The following is a 15393-nucleotide window of genomic DNA, read 5'->3' as shown; positions in this document are numbered from 1 at the left end:
AAAAATACTCAGAAACAGTACTTAGTGGCTATGCTTTCAGAAGTTTTTTGTAAAAGGTCGTCAATAGCTATTAACAAGTATACTTATGTATGTCAGAAACATAAAATGGAATTAATAGTTTTCTTCTGTTTAATGTGCCTGGATGCTAGTAACACCAAGACTATAAAATGAACTTCACAAGTCATGCAATGCAGGATCACAGTAGAGGAGGTAAAGATCATCTCTACAGTGCAGATAGTAGGGGAAAACAGAGGCTGTGGTCTGCCTAAAAGAGAAACAAATCCTGGTTCAGCTGGGTATTTTTTTTTTTTAAGAGGTCATTAATATATTATTTCTTTTATGTTCTTATATGTTGACTTTTCCCACTACCCAATTACTATTTCATTAAATTAAATTGTCTGGGGATAACAATTGCTTTTCGTCAGAACCTTTTCATTAAGACTGCTTTTGGCTGACTACAGTTGTAGGCATTCATCAACTTGTAAATGGGTGAAGGGAAAGGGAGTGCTTCTGAAAGAACTAAAGAACAGAAAAGAGTCCTCCAAAGTACAACCCAGTGGTCAAAAGCCAATTCTACTTACCAGTAGCTACAGCCTCAAAAGCGGTTCATTAGAATTTACATTTTAAGATGCATGAGTTCAGTGGTTTCATGGCATTGGGTTTTGAGATTATATTAAATGCTGCTCACTGATTCACAGCCACCAGCTACCTAATTTTCTGATTTAAAAATTGAGTGAAATTTTGCTGTAAATTTTCCTCCACCAGTTTTTGCAGCTGTCTCAAGTATAAACTGGTGAGTTTTCTCTGCAGTTTGTAAGACATCTTCAATTCAAGAAGATGTACAATTCAATTCTGTACAACAGAAGTTTTTCTTCACATTGTAAGGAATTTTGTGTAGATACAGGAAGAACTAAGAAAAGGTTCAGGTAGGGCATGGGAGCACGCAGGGCCAGCCCCTATGGGTTGCAATGTTGCAAAAACATTCACTTGTAGGCTATGCCAAGCTAAACCTCACAAAATGAAAAGGGAATACTAAATACTCTAGTAACAATCAAAGCTGTATAGCCAAGGCCAGCATTCATACCAGAGAGAGGGTCAGTCATTTGATTTTTTTAAGTATTTCAACATACAATATCACCTTTTGACTTAATTGTGAGATTAATTTGCTGCACTGTTTTCACTACTCATTTTTTTGTTTTAAACTTCTTGAAAAATAGATTGCTCCAATTTTTGTGAAGAATTTTTTTTGCAGTTTTGTTGGGATTCTGCTATGTAGTGTTTGTTTTAGCTGGGATATTTTGGGAGTTTTAACAGACTTCTTTTCTGTGGAGTTAAATGTAGTGAGAATGAAACGACCCCAGAGGTTTCTAGAGAAGCTCTGATTGCACTTGCATTGTGTCCGTGATTAATTTACATGTTTTGCCTTAAAGGGTCACCACTGTGATAGATGTGACTGTGTTCAAGGTTGTGCCTAATTGCTTTATCTTGTGTTACATGGACATTTCAAAGTCAGTGTGGGGAGCAGAGGGACCACCAGAATTTTGCTTTCATTTACAGATTTTAACAATCATTTATAATTGTAAAAATAATCATTAATAAGAGCAGTAAATTATTATCATGCAACAGCTTTTCTCTGATGATACCAAGGTCTTTCTGCTTTCATAATTATATATTTATGTGCTCCTGCTTAGCTACATAGAGAGCTCAAATTAGAATTCCAGTTATAGATGGCCATTCTGGAGTTTATGTTTAATTTTATAGATTTCATTATAATTGTATTTAAGGATAAGTGAATTTTTAATTGCAACATTAGGACTTCTCTCTAAATTTAGACACAGAATTATTCAGATGCTGAAAATCTGGTGCTTCCTAATGAAAAACTGTTAAGTGCGCTGTGTCGAAATGTTTGCATTTCTTGGTAATATTTTTTTTATAGTACTACAAAAGAAACCAAGAATTAGGCTCTGTTGTGTTGGGCATTGTACATAAACAACATAATAGATATTTCTGCACTCAAAAGCTTTTATTTAAACAGACAAGATAGTATGAGGGGCAAAAGGGCTTTGATGAGCAAGTAGATGTTGATGCCTTTTCTTGGTCTTAAAATCAAGAGTTAAACATGGTTAGAAGGGAAAAAGGGATTTTACCTTGGTATTTAATAAAGGATCCTTAAGTGCACACGTCCAGGTCGAATGCACCAAAATGCACACCACAATGCCCACCCACAATAGATCTGGTCTAACATTATAGGTCTCACTAATTAGCATATCTATCAAAAATTCCCCAATGAGAGGCTTGAATGAGCCCCCCCCCCACCCTCCAAGGAACCTTCCCCTGGATGGTTCTATCGTAGTTTACAGAATGTGTTCTGGAGAGGACCTTGGGGTCTGGGGCACACTGATCCCTAGCTACGAAGCTTCTAAAATGTTTACTCTCCTAGCTGAACAAACAAGTCTAAGAATGTAGGAAAAAAGCACTAGGAATACAGAAGTTGTAAAAAAGGTATAACAGGGGTATAAAAGAAAAGGCAAAAAATCATCATGGCATCATGTGATTGTGTGATAATGGAAGAAGGTCTGTTTGGACTCTGTGGAGAGGCTAATGAATTTAGGGCTAGCAAGTGGGTAGAGGCTTAGTGAGAAAAGGATAAAAAATGATTGGGGGGAAAGACATGAGGTGAATTTGAGTTAATTTGTATTGTGTGTATATGATTTTATAATTCTGCCTTCCTCCATCCAATGTTGTATGGGTTTTTTTACCTTTTCTTCTTTTTAGGAAGCAAAATACAGTAATTCAGGTAGTGAATAAACTTGGAGACTTTTTGTTCTCAGATGAAGTGTGTGAAACAAGTCACGTAGTTACTGGGAGTCCTTGTCATACCTTGAATGTTATGCTGGGAATTGCTCGTGGATGTTGGATTGTTTCTTATGAATGTGTAAGAAATGCTTTTTAATTCTACTACACAATAAATTAATTTTGTATAGCTGAAATATCAACCATGTTTGTGTCCATATTACATACAATATTGCCAATGTTAAGATATTCAGGCTTATGTAGAGTTAGTTCAATTAGATGAAATTTGTCTGTGTGAAGATCTGTTAGTTACAGTTTTTCAGTGCTTAATTTAGCCAAAGTATTTCTGTATTGTACCTCATTATGTATTTTAGAAAGGCCCAAGGTCTTATCTCATGGATGAGAAACTCATGTCCCATGCATTATTTTTGGACAGATTAATTTCTGCTCAACATTAGCCAACTCACATTATTCAGATTGACTTTTTTATATCCTGATATACTTCTGTTATGTTCTGAAACATTTATTGTATTCAGCATTGGTAAAAATGAAGGGAAATTCTTAGATATTTTGCTGCAAGTGGGAAAAAATGTAGAATAGAAATAGTAGAGACTGGGTGGGGAACTTATCTGTCAGCCCAGCCTTAAGCCATCTCAACTGCTCACAGTAATAATAGAGATTAACCACTCAATCTGACATTGCAGATGACTGTTTCTCAGCTTTCCTCATGTTTCCAGAGCTATAAAACATAGATGTTGAAATTTATATGGAAATAGCTCTTCGTCTTATACAGAAAAGAGTTGTTGAATAAATAAATTTCTTGGTTTCCTCTTTCTTATAAATACTTCAAAATTTTCTTGTTGGGTAGAAAATAAACTGCCGCCTTTTTGTTTTCAAGATGTCTGGCACTTACCAGTATGAAGCTTGTCCTATGTGATATATATGTAGTTATCTGAAGTTGTTGTGGCATACTTCAGGTTTTTCAGAAATTCTTGGTGATTAATTTCTCTTGGAATAGAGGGTTTGCATCTTTGGTCACCTTAAGGATCCAGTAATGTGCCTTTGTGGCAAAAGAAGACTAATAGTATCCTTGGCTGCATTCAGAGGAACATATTTAAGCAGGGGGTTTGGAGAAGAAAATCTCCACAGACTCATTCCAGCCTACTGTATGATTCCTTGCATCTACTAAATAAATACACTGAATTATCCATCCCACACTTCGCTTTGTATGGAGCATTCAACAAGTCACAACATAATTGCTGTAAATTGCTTTTTCATAACAGGGTACTCAAACATGAAAGCTGCATTCTTCCTTGAGAAAAAGCTTCATATAACTACTATGATAGCTAGAGATGGAGAAAACTACTACAAAATAGTTTCCTGTCTTTGTACATAAGGCAGTATTTGGATAATCAATTTTCCAACAAGTGCTGTCCTAGAATTTCATTGCCCTTTTTATGCTCTGCACTTCTGTGAACAAATGCATGGTGAAAATATCTACCTATGCTCTTCATAGACCAGTATAGATTGGCAATGTTGTCCTCCTGTCTTATTACCTTGTAGACTCATCACAGGATCATCTGTAGCCCTCAGATAACACCAGTAAGTTGAATGAAATTGTTCCAAGGATTAGTTTTTTTCCTGTAGATGTTATTGGATCAAATGCTTATGCTGCTTTCACTCATTTTATTGAGCTGCTATTTAAAGTTCTGAAGTTAATGGGAGAGACACATGAGAAAGAGCTAGAGAAGAACTCCAGATCTCCAGATCAAAAGTTCATTTAATCCTGTAGTATCTGCTTATCTGGAAGATTGCTATTTTTGGTATTTTTAGAACTGTGCTTATATCTTTCACCAAGACTGGGTCCAACTTTGCCCATAAATGTCTATTCCCTTAATTAATTAATTAATTAATTTCACTGAAATAAAACTGTGCTTTGAACTTTTTTAAAAAATTATTTCTTAGCCTGGTTAAATCATTGAATCATATCATGCAAGAGCATTATTGTCTTATTTCTAGTTCTGTCAATGGCATCATTTTGCCATCTTTTTACCCAAATTGGTTAACTAGAAAAGAGAAAACTGAAGCCTTACCTAGCCAGAATGAGGAATTCAGTAGAAAATTTTAGTCAGGAAAATTTTATTTAAGAAAATAATCATCTCCTTTTATTGATGCTGCATAACTCAATCCTTTAAATGTAATGAATCCTACCATTAGTATTCTCACTGATAAAATAGTTCAAATTGGACAAATAAAATAATCAATCAATCTGGAGAAATTAATAATACCTTTATAACATGGTATCCCTTTTGAGCAGTGATGATTGTCTTTTGGAAGATGTTTATCAGCATTTTAAGAAGCTGTTTGCCTCTGCCTTTTGACTTGTAATGTGGAGGTAATTTAGGCTGAAGGGTTTTTTTCTTCTGAGAAAAACTTAAAATGTTATTTTTAAAGATGGATGTTGGAGAAATACCAAATTTAACATCAGACATTTAATCTTCATAGCACTCCATTTGCGTATTTCAAGATGAATTATTCAAGTACAAATACCATATGATCATCATTCAGTGTGCTAGCTGGATAGGTAAGAGATTTTGAATAATAACTAATCACATGGTGTGTTTTCAGACCCTAGAGAACCTGATGTTTGCTATACCATTTCCTATATGTTGTGAATAAAAGAACATAGCTGATATGGATATGCAGATGAAAATTCTTCCCCAAAGCTAAACTTGTTGCTGTATAACCTGCAGGACACTTGTTGGAGCTCCATGCCATACAGGTTGCGTGCTGCCAAGTTAGACAAAATAGCCCATACTTGAGCATGAAGTAACAGATTAATCACTTTGATTCTAGAGTCCAAAGCCAAAGGAAAACATTCTTTAACTTTGTAAGAAGTCCACAGAAAAACTGTGCTTTTCCCACTCTTGTCTTCCCCCCCCATATCCTCCTAACTTTGATTCTCCATGACCAACAGGACTATTCTACTAGAATCTGATACATTCTTAATATCTCAGTGTTATCTTTAATTTTCCTAACTTCCGATACTCCTATATCCAGCATTCATATCTGAGCCTTACTGTACTGCTTTATCATTACATTTTAAGCTAACTCTTTTGTAACTGCACCTTTGAAAACTTCTAAATAGCTCTTTCTTCTCAATAGAAACACTGAAAGAAACACTGAAGAATTTCAGTTGAGAATAATATTGCAAATCTTAACTCCTTTTTGAATTACATGAATCTGAAGCTTTTTTTGGTGTTGCTGTGAAAATATACTGGTAGAAAATTTGCCAGAGTCAGAATCAAACTTTCAGTGACTTGGAATGAAAAGCTCTTGTCTTTGTTTTCATGAAAACTGAATGTTTTAGTGAGTGGTGACCTAATTATTTACTGCAGGACCTGTTCATGAACTCAGCATCTAATTTTCTTTTTATCTAGGAAAGTAGATACGATGCCTTTGTACTCACTTCCAGAACCATGATAGACAAGCATTAATCCATCTTTTGTTAAGACAAACAAATTTCATTTCTAAACAAAATTCTGTAAATACTACAAGGGTTGATAGAGGTCATGGCTGTAGAATTGGCCTGGAAAGTGAAATAGGATTACTTAATCATAACTAATCTTTTGGGTTTACATTTTAATCTATTTGGGTTGTTTGCCAGCTACTTTTGATACAAACATAATTTTCGTACTATAAGGACATGATGTATGTGTAATACAGCATGGTACATCTGTTCCTGCTCAAGTTTATTTATGAAGAATTTATTTTAATGTAGCATGTCTCTATGAATTTTATTAAAAGTTACAATTTTCTTGGTTCAGTTAAAGTTGATTTATATTGTGATTAAAAGAGAAATTACTCACATTAACAAGTTTCTTTTGTGTTCAATAAATATATACAGCTATAAGTATAAAGCTAAGAGGCTTTGATATTCTTACTGTAAATTGTTAAAAGTAATTGTAAAAAATATACACAGGTACCACCCTAAAATTTCTATTTTACAATCCTAAGTTGCAGTCTTAACTGTATGTTTTTAAGAAGTTACCATACTTTTCTTAGCTGAACACTGCAGTGCATTATTAGGTTTTGAATATTTTTTAAAGGTCATTGATTTATTAATGTGCTTAACTCTTATTTTCATGTTTGGTATGATATAATGACTAGAAATTATTTTCTCTTTTTTTACAGCTGTTGCATTTTCAAATATTTGATTGTTCTTTTTTTAAAAGTAAACATAATATTCTTTGGATGTTTTGTAACCGAGTTTAGCAAGAAGTCTAAAGATATGCTGCTTTTTATTATCAGCAAAAATTCACTGTTCATTTCCAATAGCCTGCAAGATTGGACATCTCTCCTCACAAGTCAAACATCTCTTGTCACATCACACAAGGCACCAGCTTTTGTAGAAGTTCACATTAGAGGTTATTGGTGTCCCTGGAAGTCATCAGGCATAAGACACTTTAGACTGAAAACTATAGAACTTACTTAGAAAATAATTTTTTTATGAAAACTGAGCTTGAAATTTACTTCTTGTAGCAACAGATTTGGGGCAAAAGAGCCCTTTACAGAAACTTATTTTCTTACATACAATTAGGCCATTTTATAAGGTTTACATTGCTAGTTCATGATCAATCTGTTCAGCTTAGAATTTTCCATTAGTGAGCTGTAACATTGTAAAGGATAACTGTACCATGCTTAAAATATATAACGACAGTTTTTATCTATGGGGAATATTTCATAGACTTGCTCATGAATTTTGTGAGGTAACATTTTATAATTTAAATTTAAACTGCATTTGCATGGCAGAGTATTTCAGTTATTGTGAATCAAGCGTGGGAAAAAATTTGAGGCACTGATGAAATTCAGCTTGTTCTAAGATGAATAAGACAACTGTTTAATAGTGCATGGCTGTGCTAACAGACTTCATCTATTTGAAATGGCTAGAGAACTATTCAGGAAAAATATGAGAGAGGTAGAATTATCCTAAAACAGGGATTTGCTTTCTGATAAATTCCATATATCCTATTTTGGGGGGTATATGTATGCTTCTTGTTCAGTTAGCTTAGCTTGCTCTAGGAACAGCAGGGTGTCCCACTGCTGGTTGGTAACATTTCTTTTTTTGGCTCCAACTTAAGGGGTGCCAGATGGCAACTATAGAAGAGATATTGTGAAGCTCAAATACCTGTAAAAGGGAAAAGATGTTGAATTGAGTGACAGTGGACAAACTTGGCAAAGAAGATACAAGTGTTTTACCTCTCTGAGAAGCTTCATGGCTCACCACTGATAAAACCAATAAGGAAAATAATCTCATCTTCCTTTAGAATGGGCTTCAGAATTTAGACTATCTACAAATTAGGAGTCCTTTATATGACTCGAGGGTGGAGCCAATTTAGGACTATGTCTTTTTCCATTTTCCCATTAAGACAGTGCTTTACCAATTGAGAGATAGTATTTGAATACTCTCCATGGGGCTTTTAATATTATAGTCAACCAACTGCAAGTTATGATAAATTGTTCTGAAGAATGTTTTGAAAATCAATCCGTAAAAAATGCTGGATGGAGTAGTTTGGGGAACGTTTTGCCAAAAAAAATAATAAAAATACTGTATTTCAGAAATTGAAAATACAGCCATTTTAAGTTGTTTTTTTCTGTTAAGCATTTGGTGCTGGCCCTGATGAGAACAGAAGTCTGCAAGTAGTCCACAGTTTTAGGATTACTAGCCTCTAAAGATCATATTGATCCAGTGTTTCAGAGCTCAGTTGAACACAAATGATTATGTATTTTCTAGAGAGTCAGTGTTCTGCAGTCTTTTTTTGCTCTAGAGTATGACACTGATAAAGGAGGATACCAAGGAGAAAGAAATTGGGTTATTCTTGTTTGCAGGATGATTTATATATGTAGTGTGGATTCTATGCAATAGTTGCATAATCCTTGTCAGTAGTAGGGATCCAGTATTGTTTGACATCTTCATTTATGATCTGGATGATGGGGAAGAATGCACCCTCAGCAAGTTTGCAGATGTTAGAAAACTGTGAGGAGTATTTGATACACCAGATGGGTGTTCCTGTTCAGAGGGACTTTGACAAGCTGGAGAAATGAGCCAACAGGAACCTCGTGAAGTTCAGTGATTACTGAGCTGAGAGAACAAAACTGATATATTATGACTTTCCTTTTCAAATTTTTGCTCTATGTATTGTGATTTTAAAATAGTTGACTCACACTGTTTTAAAATTTAATATAGCTATCCATAGAAGTACGACTGATATTTCAATGGTTTGTTTTAGTTATAAAATTGGTATCTTTCTGATTTCTTGATTTTTCAGCAAATCATTTGTTTTGGGTAAATGAAATAGCAAACCAACTATTGTAACAGCACTGTCACTTCTAACTGCACATTCAAAAAGTTTATTTTAGAAATTTTAAGCTTCTACTTACCACTTATTTTATTTTAGGTTCTGTGGTCTTTGGAATTAGGCCATTGGATCTCAGAGGAGCCATATGAGCTTTCATCCAGCTTCCCTGCGGCTCCTGTAAGTGTAATGGTCCTTTAAGCTTGTGAACCTTCTTTTGTTTATCTGGGAAATGATTTGTCCTCTAACTAGGTTTTGTGAATAAGAAAGCCTACTAGAAAAATATTTTTTTAAAGCAAGTACTGTGAGGAGTTATTTTCTTCTTCGTCCACTACTTTTTGAAATGTGTGCAAAACCTTTGGTACATGTGGAAAATGCAAAATATTGATTCACCAATTAACACCTGAATAAACCAGCATCTTATTGAAGTATTAATGTACTTTAATTTTATTTCTATCTGTACCTGTGTACAAACTGGAGAGGCACGTTATTGCCAAATGGGAAGATTTTCAGGTCATGCAGGTCTCAATTTTTTTGGCCCAGAATTTACTTGGGCAATGGAAAATTACTGTGGTCTTCTAGAACTGCTAAGTAGGAAAAAATGAAGCATTTTTCCTGCCTCTAATAGTCATTCTCAAGTACTGAAATGGGAACCAGTGCAAAAGTGAGTATGTGGGGGCATGATGTACCTGTGTAGACCTCAGTCCACTTCATGTATTGTAATTGATTAAACAGGAATTTTATTTTGGTTTCAAAACAAGTAGAATTCTAGTTGGTTACTAGTCAATCATTCCAATAATTTTCCCTCTACTAAATTCATGTCTGCAATTTATTTCTCAAAGTTTCATACAGGCTTTGAAGAAAGAACAGTTAATGGAGTATGAAATTTATTTTTACTGTAATTTTATTAACTTCTGTTTAAGATTCTTTCTAAATCTATAACTCAGATAAATTTACATATTCAACATGAAGCTTTATTTCATGATTGTAAGTTGTATGTTCTCAAAGTTTAGGTAAACTTTAGCAGTTATTCTCAAATAAGCCTAAAGAAATTAATTATTCATTATAATTTCATATTTTTTCTAAAAGGAGAAAGTAGATTGTTTTATATATTCAAATAGAGTAAGAATGGTAAAAGTGTGAAAAATAAATAAGAAGCATGTTCTTTTTTTTCCCCTTTTCTGTATTTCTATGAAAAAATCAACACTGAATTTCATGTTAAGTTGCTTTGAGTTTTCTGTTTCTTTTCAGACTACCTTGATTAATAATAAAGTATGCTATCAGTAACAATGTACATAGCATTCTTTACAAGTGATTCCTCTTGGGGCTGTTTTTTAGATTCCATTTAGAGGTTTTATTCCTAAAGCAGAAGTAAGCAGAATTTGAGAGATGGTGAGAATGTAAAATTGAGGGAGGTTAGGGTTGTGCTGAATCACTTCTATTTGCAATCTGCTGTTCTTGCAAAGGAACAAAGTTGGTGTCCAAGGTGGTATTTCCATTACTGTTCCAATCATTCCCTTCTTTGGTCACTCTCATTTCTTACTGTAACAGATACCTTATTTTTTTAAAGATGCAATTGTTATTTGAACATGAATGGTGGTTTTATTTGCTTTTTTTCCCTTGTTTCTTTCCTAAAAAGTACTTAGGGAAAATGGAAGTGCATTCTAGTTTCACATGCTGTTTATTTGATTACAGGAAGGAATTAAAAGTAGAGGTTACCTTGCTGTTATGTTTTAATTGTTTGTACCAAGTCCAAAGCAGTTGTTGCAGCCTTCTGTTTCCTTTTATTGCCTTCCATCTGACATGTCCTCCTGTTGCTTCACTGTGGCATTTGGAATTCAAGCCATGCAATTTTCTTTAGATTAAATGTAATTTAAAGACATTCACTCTAAAATTTTACATTTGTGCTGATAAATTGATCCTTTTTCCCCCAAAATGAAGTCTCATTAAACAATTTATTCAATGTCTACATCCGTATTTTTGATCACTTTCCCAGAACAGTCATCGGAAAGCCTCAAATTTTATAAACTTTTTTTCAACAAATTAAAACTAGCCATGCAATATTAAATTATTTTTGTCATACAGTGTTTTCTTACTAAAATAAAGAAATTTAATGTCAACCAGAAGTTAGCACTACTTTTCTTTACCAGGCTGACCATTCAGATTCCATCATGGTTTTTAAGAACGTTTTGGGGGATTTTTTGTTTGTTTTTATCACCTTTTTGGATATGCTTACTATCTCAAATATTGGGAGTATTTTCTTTAGTTGTCTGATTAAATGTAGCAACACAGGAAATGGAATAATGTAGACTCAGCATTTCTATTCAATTTCATAGAATCATAAAGTGTTTTAGATTAGCAGGGACTTCTGAAGGTTGTCTAGTTCAACACTCTGCTCCAAGGGACTTGTCCAATCCACCCTCATGGTAATAAATGAATAAATGAAAAGAAAAATTTACTTTCCCCAATTCCAAATTGTACTTACTGCCTCTTGTCCCTGTCTCTTGTCTCATAGCAGAGCACCTCCAGTAAGGGTCTGGCTTGGTCCTCTCTATGTCCTCAATCAGGCAGTTGTGGGCACCATTAAGGTCTCTCCCCTTCCCCTTTTCTCCTCTAGGCTGAAAAATGACAGCTCTTTGGGTGTCTCTTGGCATGCTGTGTGCTTGTTGGTATGTGTAGCTCCTCTAGTAGTGTGATGACTCTTCTAGACTTGCTCTCTAAGACATTTCTTGGAAATTCATGAAGGCAATTTTTTTAGTTTTTTAGTCCTTACAAGTTTGCTGTGAAAACCAATAAAATACTAAGCAATAATTTCAAATACATTGAGATTATTTTATGCAACTCTTCAGACAGTGACTATTAATTTACATTCTTTAGGTTTATATAAAATCAGATCATGAAGTACTATTAGAAATATTATTTTGTCTCTGCTACACTTTAGTAATGGTGAGTGACACATTTGCAGTGAAGAAGAAGAAGGGTGGTGGTGTGAGTGGTTGAGGACTCTTGACAGCAGCTTTAATGTCAGTATAAAATATAGAGATTTCTTCCATCTTTCTCAAAATCATTTACTTTTTTCAAGATAGAATCATAGAATCATCAAGGCTGGGAGAGACCTACAGGATCATCCAGTCCAACTATCCACCCAGCACTTCCACTGTAACCCCTAAACCACATCTCTCGCCAGATCCAGACGCCTCTAAAACACCTCCACGGATAGTGACTCCACAACCTCTCTGAGCAACCTATTCCAATGCCTGACCACTGTAACACTGATTTTTTTTTTCTAATATCTGATCTGAATCTCCCCTGTGGGAGATTAATGGCTTAAGGCCATTTCTTCTGGGCTTCTCACTGCAGGCACAGTAGAAGAGAGACCAGACCCCACCTCACTGCAACCTCCTTTCAGGTGATTGTAGGGAGTGACGAGGTCCCCCCTGAAACTCCTCCATCTAAACAACCCCAGATCCCTCACCCCCTCCTCATAAGATATTTTTTCTAGACCCTTCAGAAGCCTTGTTGCCCTTACAGTACCTTTTGTTAAGTCAGCCTCCAGAAACGTGTCTGGGGTTTTTGGTTTGTTTTGGGTTAAGTTCTTGCATTGTAACTAATTCAGTCATCTGCTGAAATCAAAGTTTTACAAAAATATTAAGCAAAGACTAAGCAGGAGAATAAAAAGCTAAACTTAATTTGGAGAGAAACCTCCACTAAATTATTGTGATTTATGGAGAAATTCCTTCTCAATCTGAACTGCAGTGTTTAGTACACAATTTTAAAGCATATAGTAATAAAATTAAGGAAAAAAAAAAGCAAAGATCACCCAGTAGAGTAATTTATTCACATTGTGGTGTACATTGAGGGCCTACCTACAGAGAATTTTTAGGGAGAAGTCCTAACCTTACTGAAAAAAACCATAGTGTGACCTTAGGTAACTTTCAGATTATTTTTCTTCCTGTTTTTAAAATGTAGTAATTTGTATCTTAAGTTATAAGCATAAATTTAATTGTATCAAAGAACATGCATATGTTTTTCAGTTAGGTTATTTTTACAAAACATATAGATATATTACAGCACCAGGTGATAAATGATTGTCATAGACAATCGGACATCTGGTGTTAATGCCGTTGTCTCAGTTTATAAAATACTGCTCAGTTATTTTACAGGTAAATGACAAGGGAAGAAAAAAAGTGCAATCTTCATAAAAATGTGTAGGAATACATGCTATATTTTAATTTGTAGGGATTTTTGTAATTTAAAGATAGTGACTGAAATAGACTGAAAAAAATGATGATTTTTGTAAATGGTATTTCCCAAGAATAAATGCAAACTACTTAAATGCTATTTGTCCTCTGTTAAACATTGTCATACAGGCTATTGGAAAAAAATCCTCAAATAAGTGTAAGAAGTTGCTTAGGAGACTATGGGGGAAAAGAATGTATTCCCTTACTACACTATTGAGCTAATTACAGGGAAGTATTTTTTTTATGTACATAAAGGGCACACATGACACAGAAAGATAAATAGTTCTAGATCTAGCTAAGTGTTTTATATTAATGTTTAAAGTTCAGTGGTGAGGCAAAATGCGTATTTCTAAAACTATTTTAGGGTTTTTTCACAGTTCCAGTTATTTACTATCACATACATAACATAAATGATTAGTAAAACAGAGTCCTTAAGTTGTCTGATGGTTTCTTGGATGTTCTTTTTATTGAGTCATTTGGCCAAATCACTGTTATATCAGGTTGATGCTTTAGACTTTGTGTCTGGTTGAATAATATGAGCTGGAGCTGATCAAGGCGATTGCAATTCAGGAACTGTACTGAACTGACCCCTTCAGAACACTAGTGCATGTTTCTGGGCTTGAAAAAATGAGACAAGTTGCTTGGTAAAATAAGTCTTTGAAGACTGTACAATACATAATTCACATAATGACAAAGCATTTAGAAATCTGCTGGTCGAATCATCATAGTCGTAGCTTTGAGCGAGTATCCCGAGCCCTTCCAGTAGTACCACTTGATCCCGTTAAACTTGTTGTTATTCTGTCGTAATGGATAATACATTCCATTGAGGTTAGAAGGACCACATGCGTCAAACCACCATCCTGCAAGACAGAAGACAAACATCAGCAGAAGTAATTCTCAAAATAGCATATAAGGTCACTTTGTTGTCTGGAAATGGGAAAGAAATCTAAACCCAGTTTTTTGTTCTTATGATTTGGAAGTGTCAGTATAAAATACTTGCCTCAAACTCAGGAAAGAAGTGTATTTATGTATCAACTACATATTCTTGAATCTTATGCAATACATTGTATTTGAAATTTGAGAAGGGAAAGTCTTCAATCCATTTATTATCCACATCAAACACTGTTGACAGTCTGAGGGTGGAACACAACTTGAACTATAATGATATTGAGTTGCCTTTGGTTTTATCTATTCTTTGGTTAACTCCTGTTCTTCACAGACTTAAACTCCTTTCTTAATTCTTTCTAGAGGAATTATTCAGTTCTCTGTGCGGGTCAGTTCAAAACCTCCTGGAACTTGGGAAGAAGGAAAAGGAGAAAAAAACAGCCCAAACCTATTTTGTATCCCTATAGTCCTGACCTGTTAGTGGGTCAGAAGAAAAAATTGTTTTTATTAATATAATAATATTTTTACATTTCTGTTATGGTGGCAATAGTGTGTGTGTTCTGTTTTGCAGGGCAGCATTCCAATTATCCTTTTGGATAAACCAAAGCTGTCTTTTTTTCTTGCAACTTGTGCTGTAGGAAAATGAACAATTGCTTAAAAGATAACAGGAAGAGAAGCCAAATTTACAATGCAGTTGTTTACATTTCAGAATGTGGAATTTTAGATTAACAAATTATATAGAATTACTTGTGTAGTTGAAGATAAAAATACCACCTAGAACTCAAATATAACTAGTGAAAAATCATTAGAAAAATGTAGATATATCTGTAATGTATCTTTACCACTTGATAACTATATTGAAAAAAGGAATTAAATTTGTGTACCCTTCTGTGGCACGTGCAGTACACAGCAGCTCTTGGGGTTTTTCTTCTTGGGTAGTTAGGGAAAGGGTTTATGCTTAAAGAATCAGGAGCCATTTCACTGACAAGCTGAATCTCTGAAACAGGTTTTTTGCAGGGAGTTGTGTTTTGATCTCTGAATGTTACCTCATTCCTTGAAAGAGGAATCTGCTCTGTCTCTGATTAGTTCCACAATTACAGATTTTCTTGTACCCCAAC

At 34.5% G+C, this 15393-nt stretch overlaps 2 protein-coding genes across 3 annotated transcripts in view; one reads left to right on the top strand and one right to left on the bottom strand.

Moving 5' to 3' along the window:
- The window catches only part of MCPH1 (microcephalin 1), a 124995-nt gene that overhangs the window by 35316 nt on the left and 74286 nt on the right, over positions 1 to 15393 (top strand). The window contains exons 11-12 of the mRNA XM_017739214.1: positions 2776 to 2935; positions 9252 to 9329. Of these exons, the coding sequence (XP_017594703.1) occupies positions 2776 to 2935; positions 9252 to 9329 (238 nt within the window). The remainder of the gene's footprint in view (positions 1 to 2775; positions 2936 to 9251; positions 9330 to 15393) is intronic.
- The window catches only part of ANGPT2 (angiopoietin 2), a 42431-nt gene continuing 39176 nt past the window's right edge, over positions 12139 to 15393 (bottom strand). For both annotated transcript variants that reach the window (XM_008637652.2, XM_017739292.1), the window contains one exon: positions 12139 to 14250. In XM_008637652.2, coding sequence (XP_008635874.1) covers positions 14090 to 14250 — 161 coding nt within the window. In that variant the 3' untranslated portion in view covers positions 12139 to 14089. The remainder of the gene's footprint in view (positions 14251 to 15393) is intronic.

This window comes from Corvus brachyrhynchos, unplaced genomic scaffold (assembly GCF_000691975.1).
Source record: "Corvus brachyrhynchos isolate BGI_N302 unplaced genomic scaffold, ASM69197v1 scaffold136, whole genome shotgun sequence".
NCBI lineage: Eukaryota > Metazoa > Chordata > Aves > Passeriformes > Corvidae > Corvus > Corvus brachyrhynchos.
The sequence above is the reverse complement of the archived record's forward strand: the minus strand, read 5'-3'. Positions and strand labels throughout refer to the sequence as shown.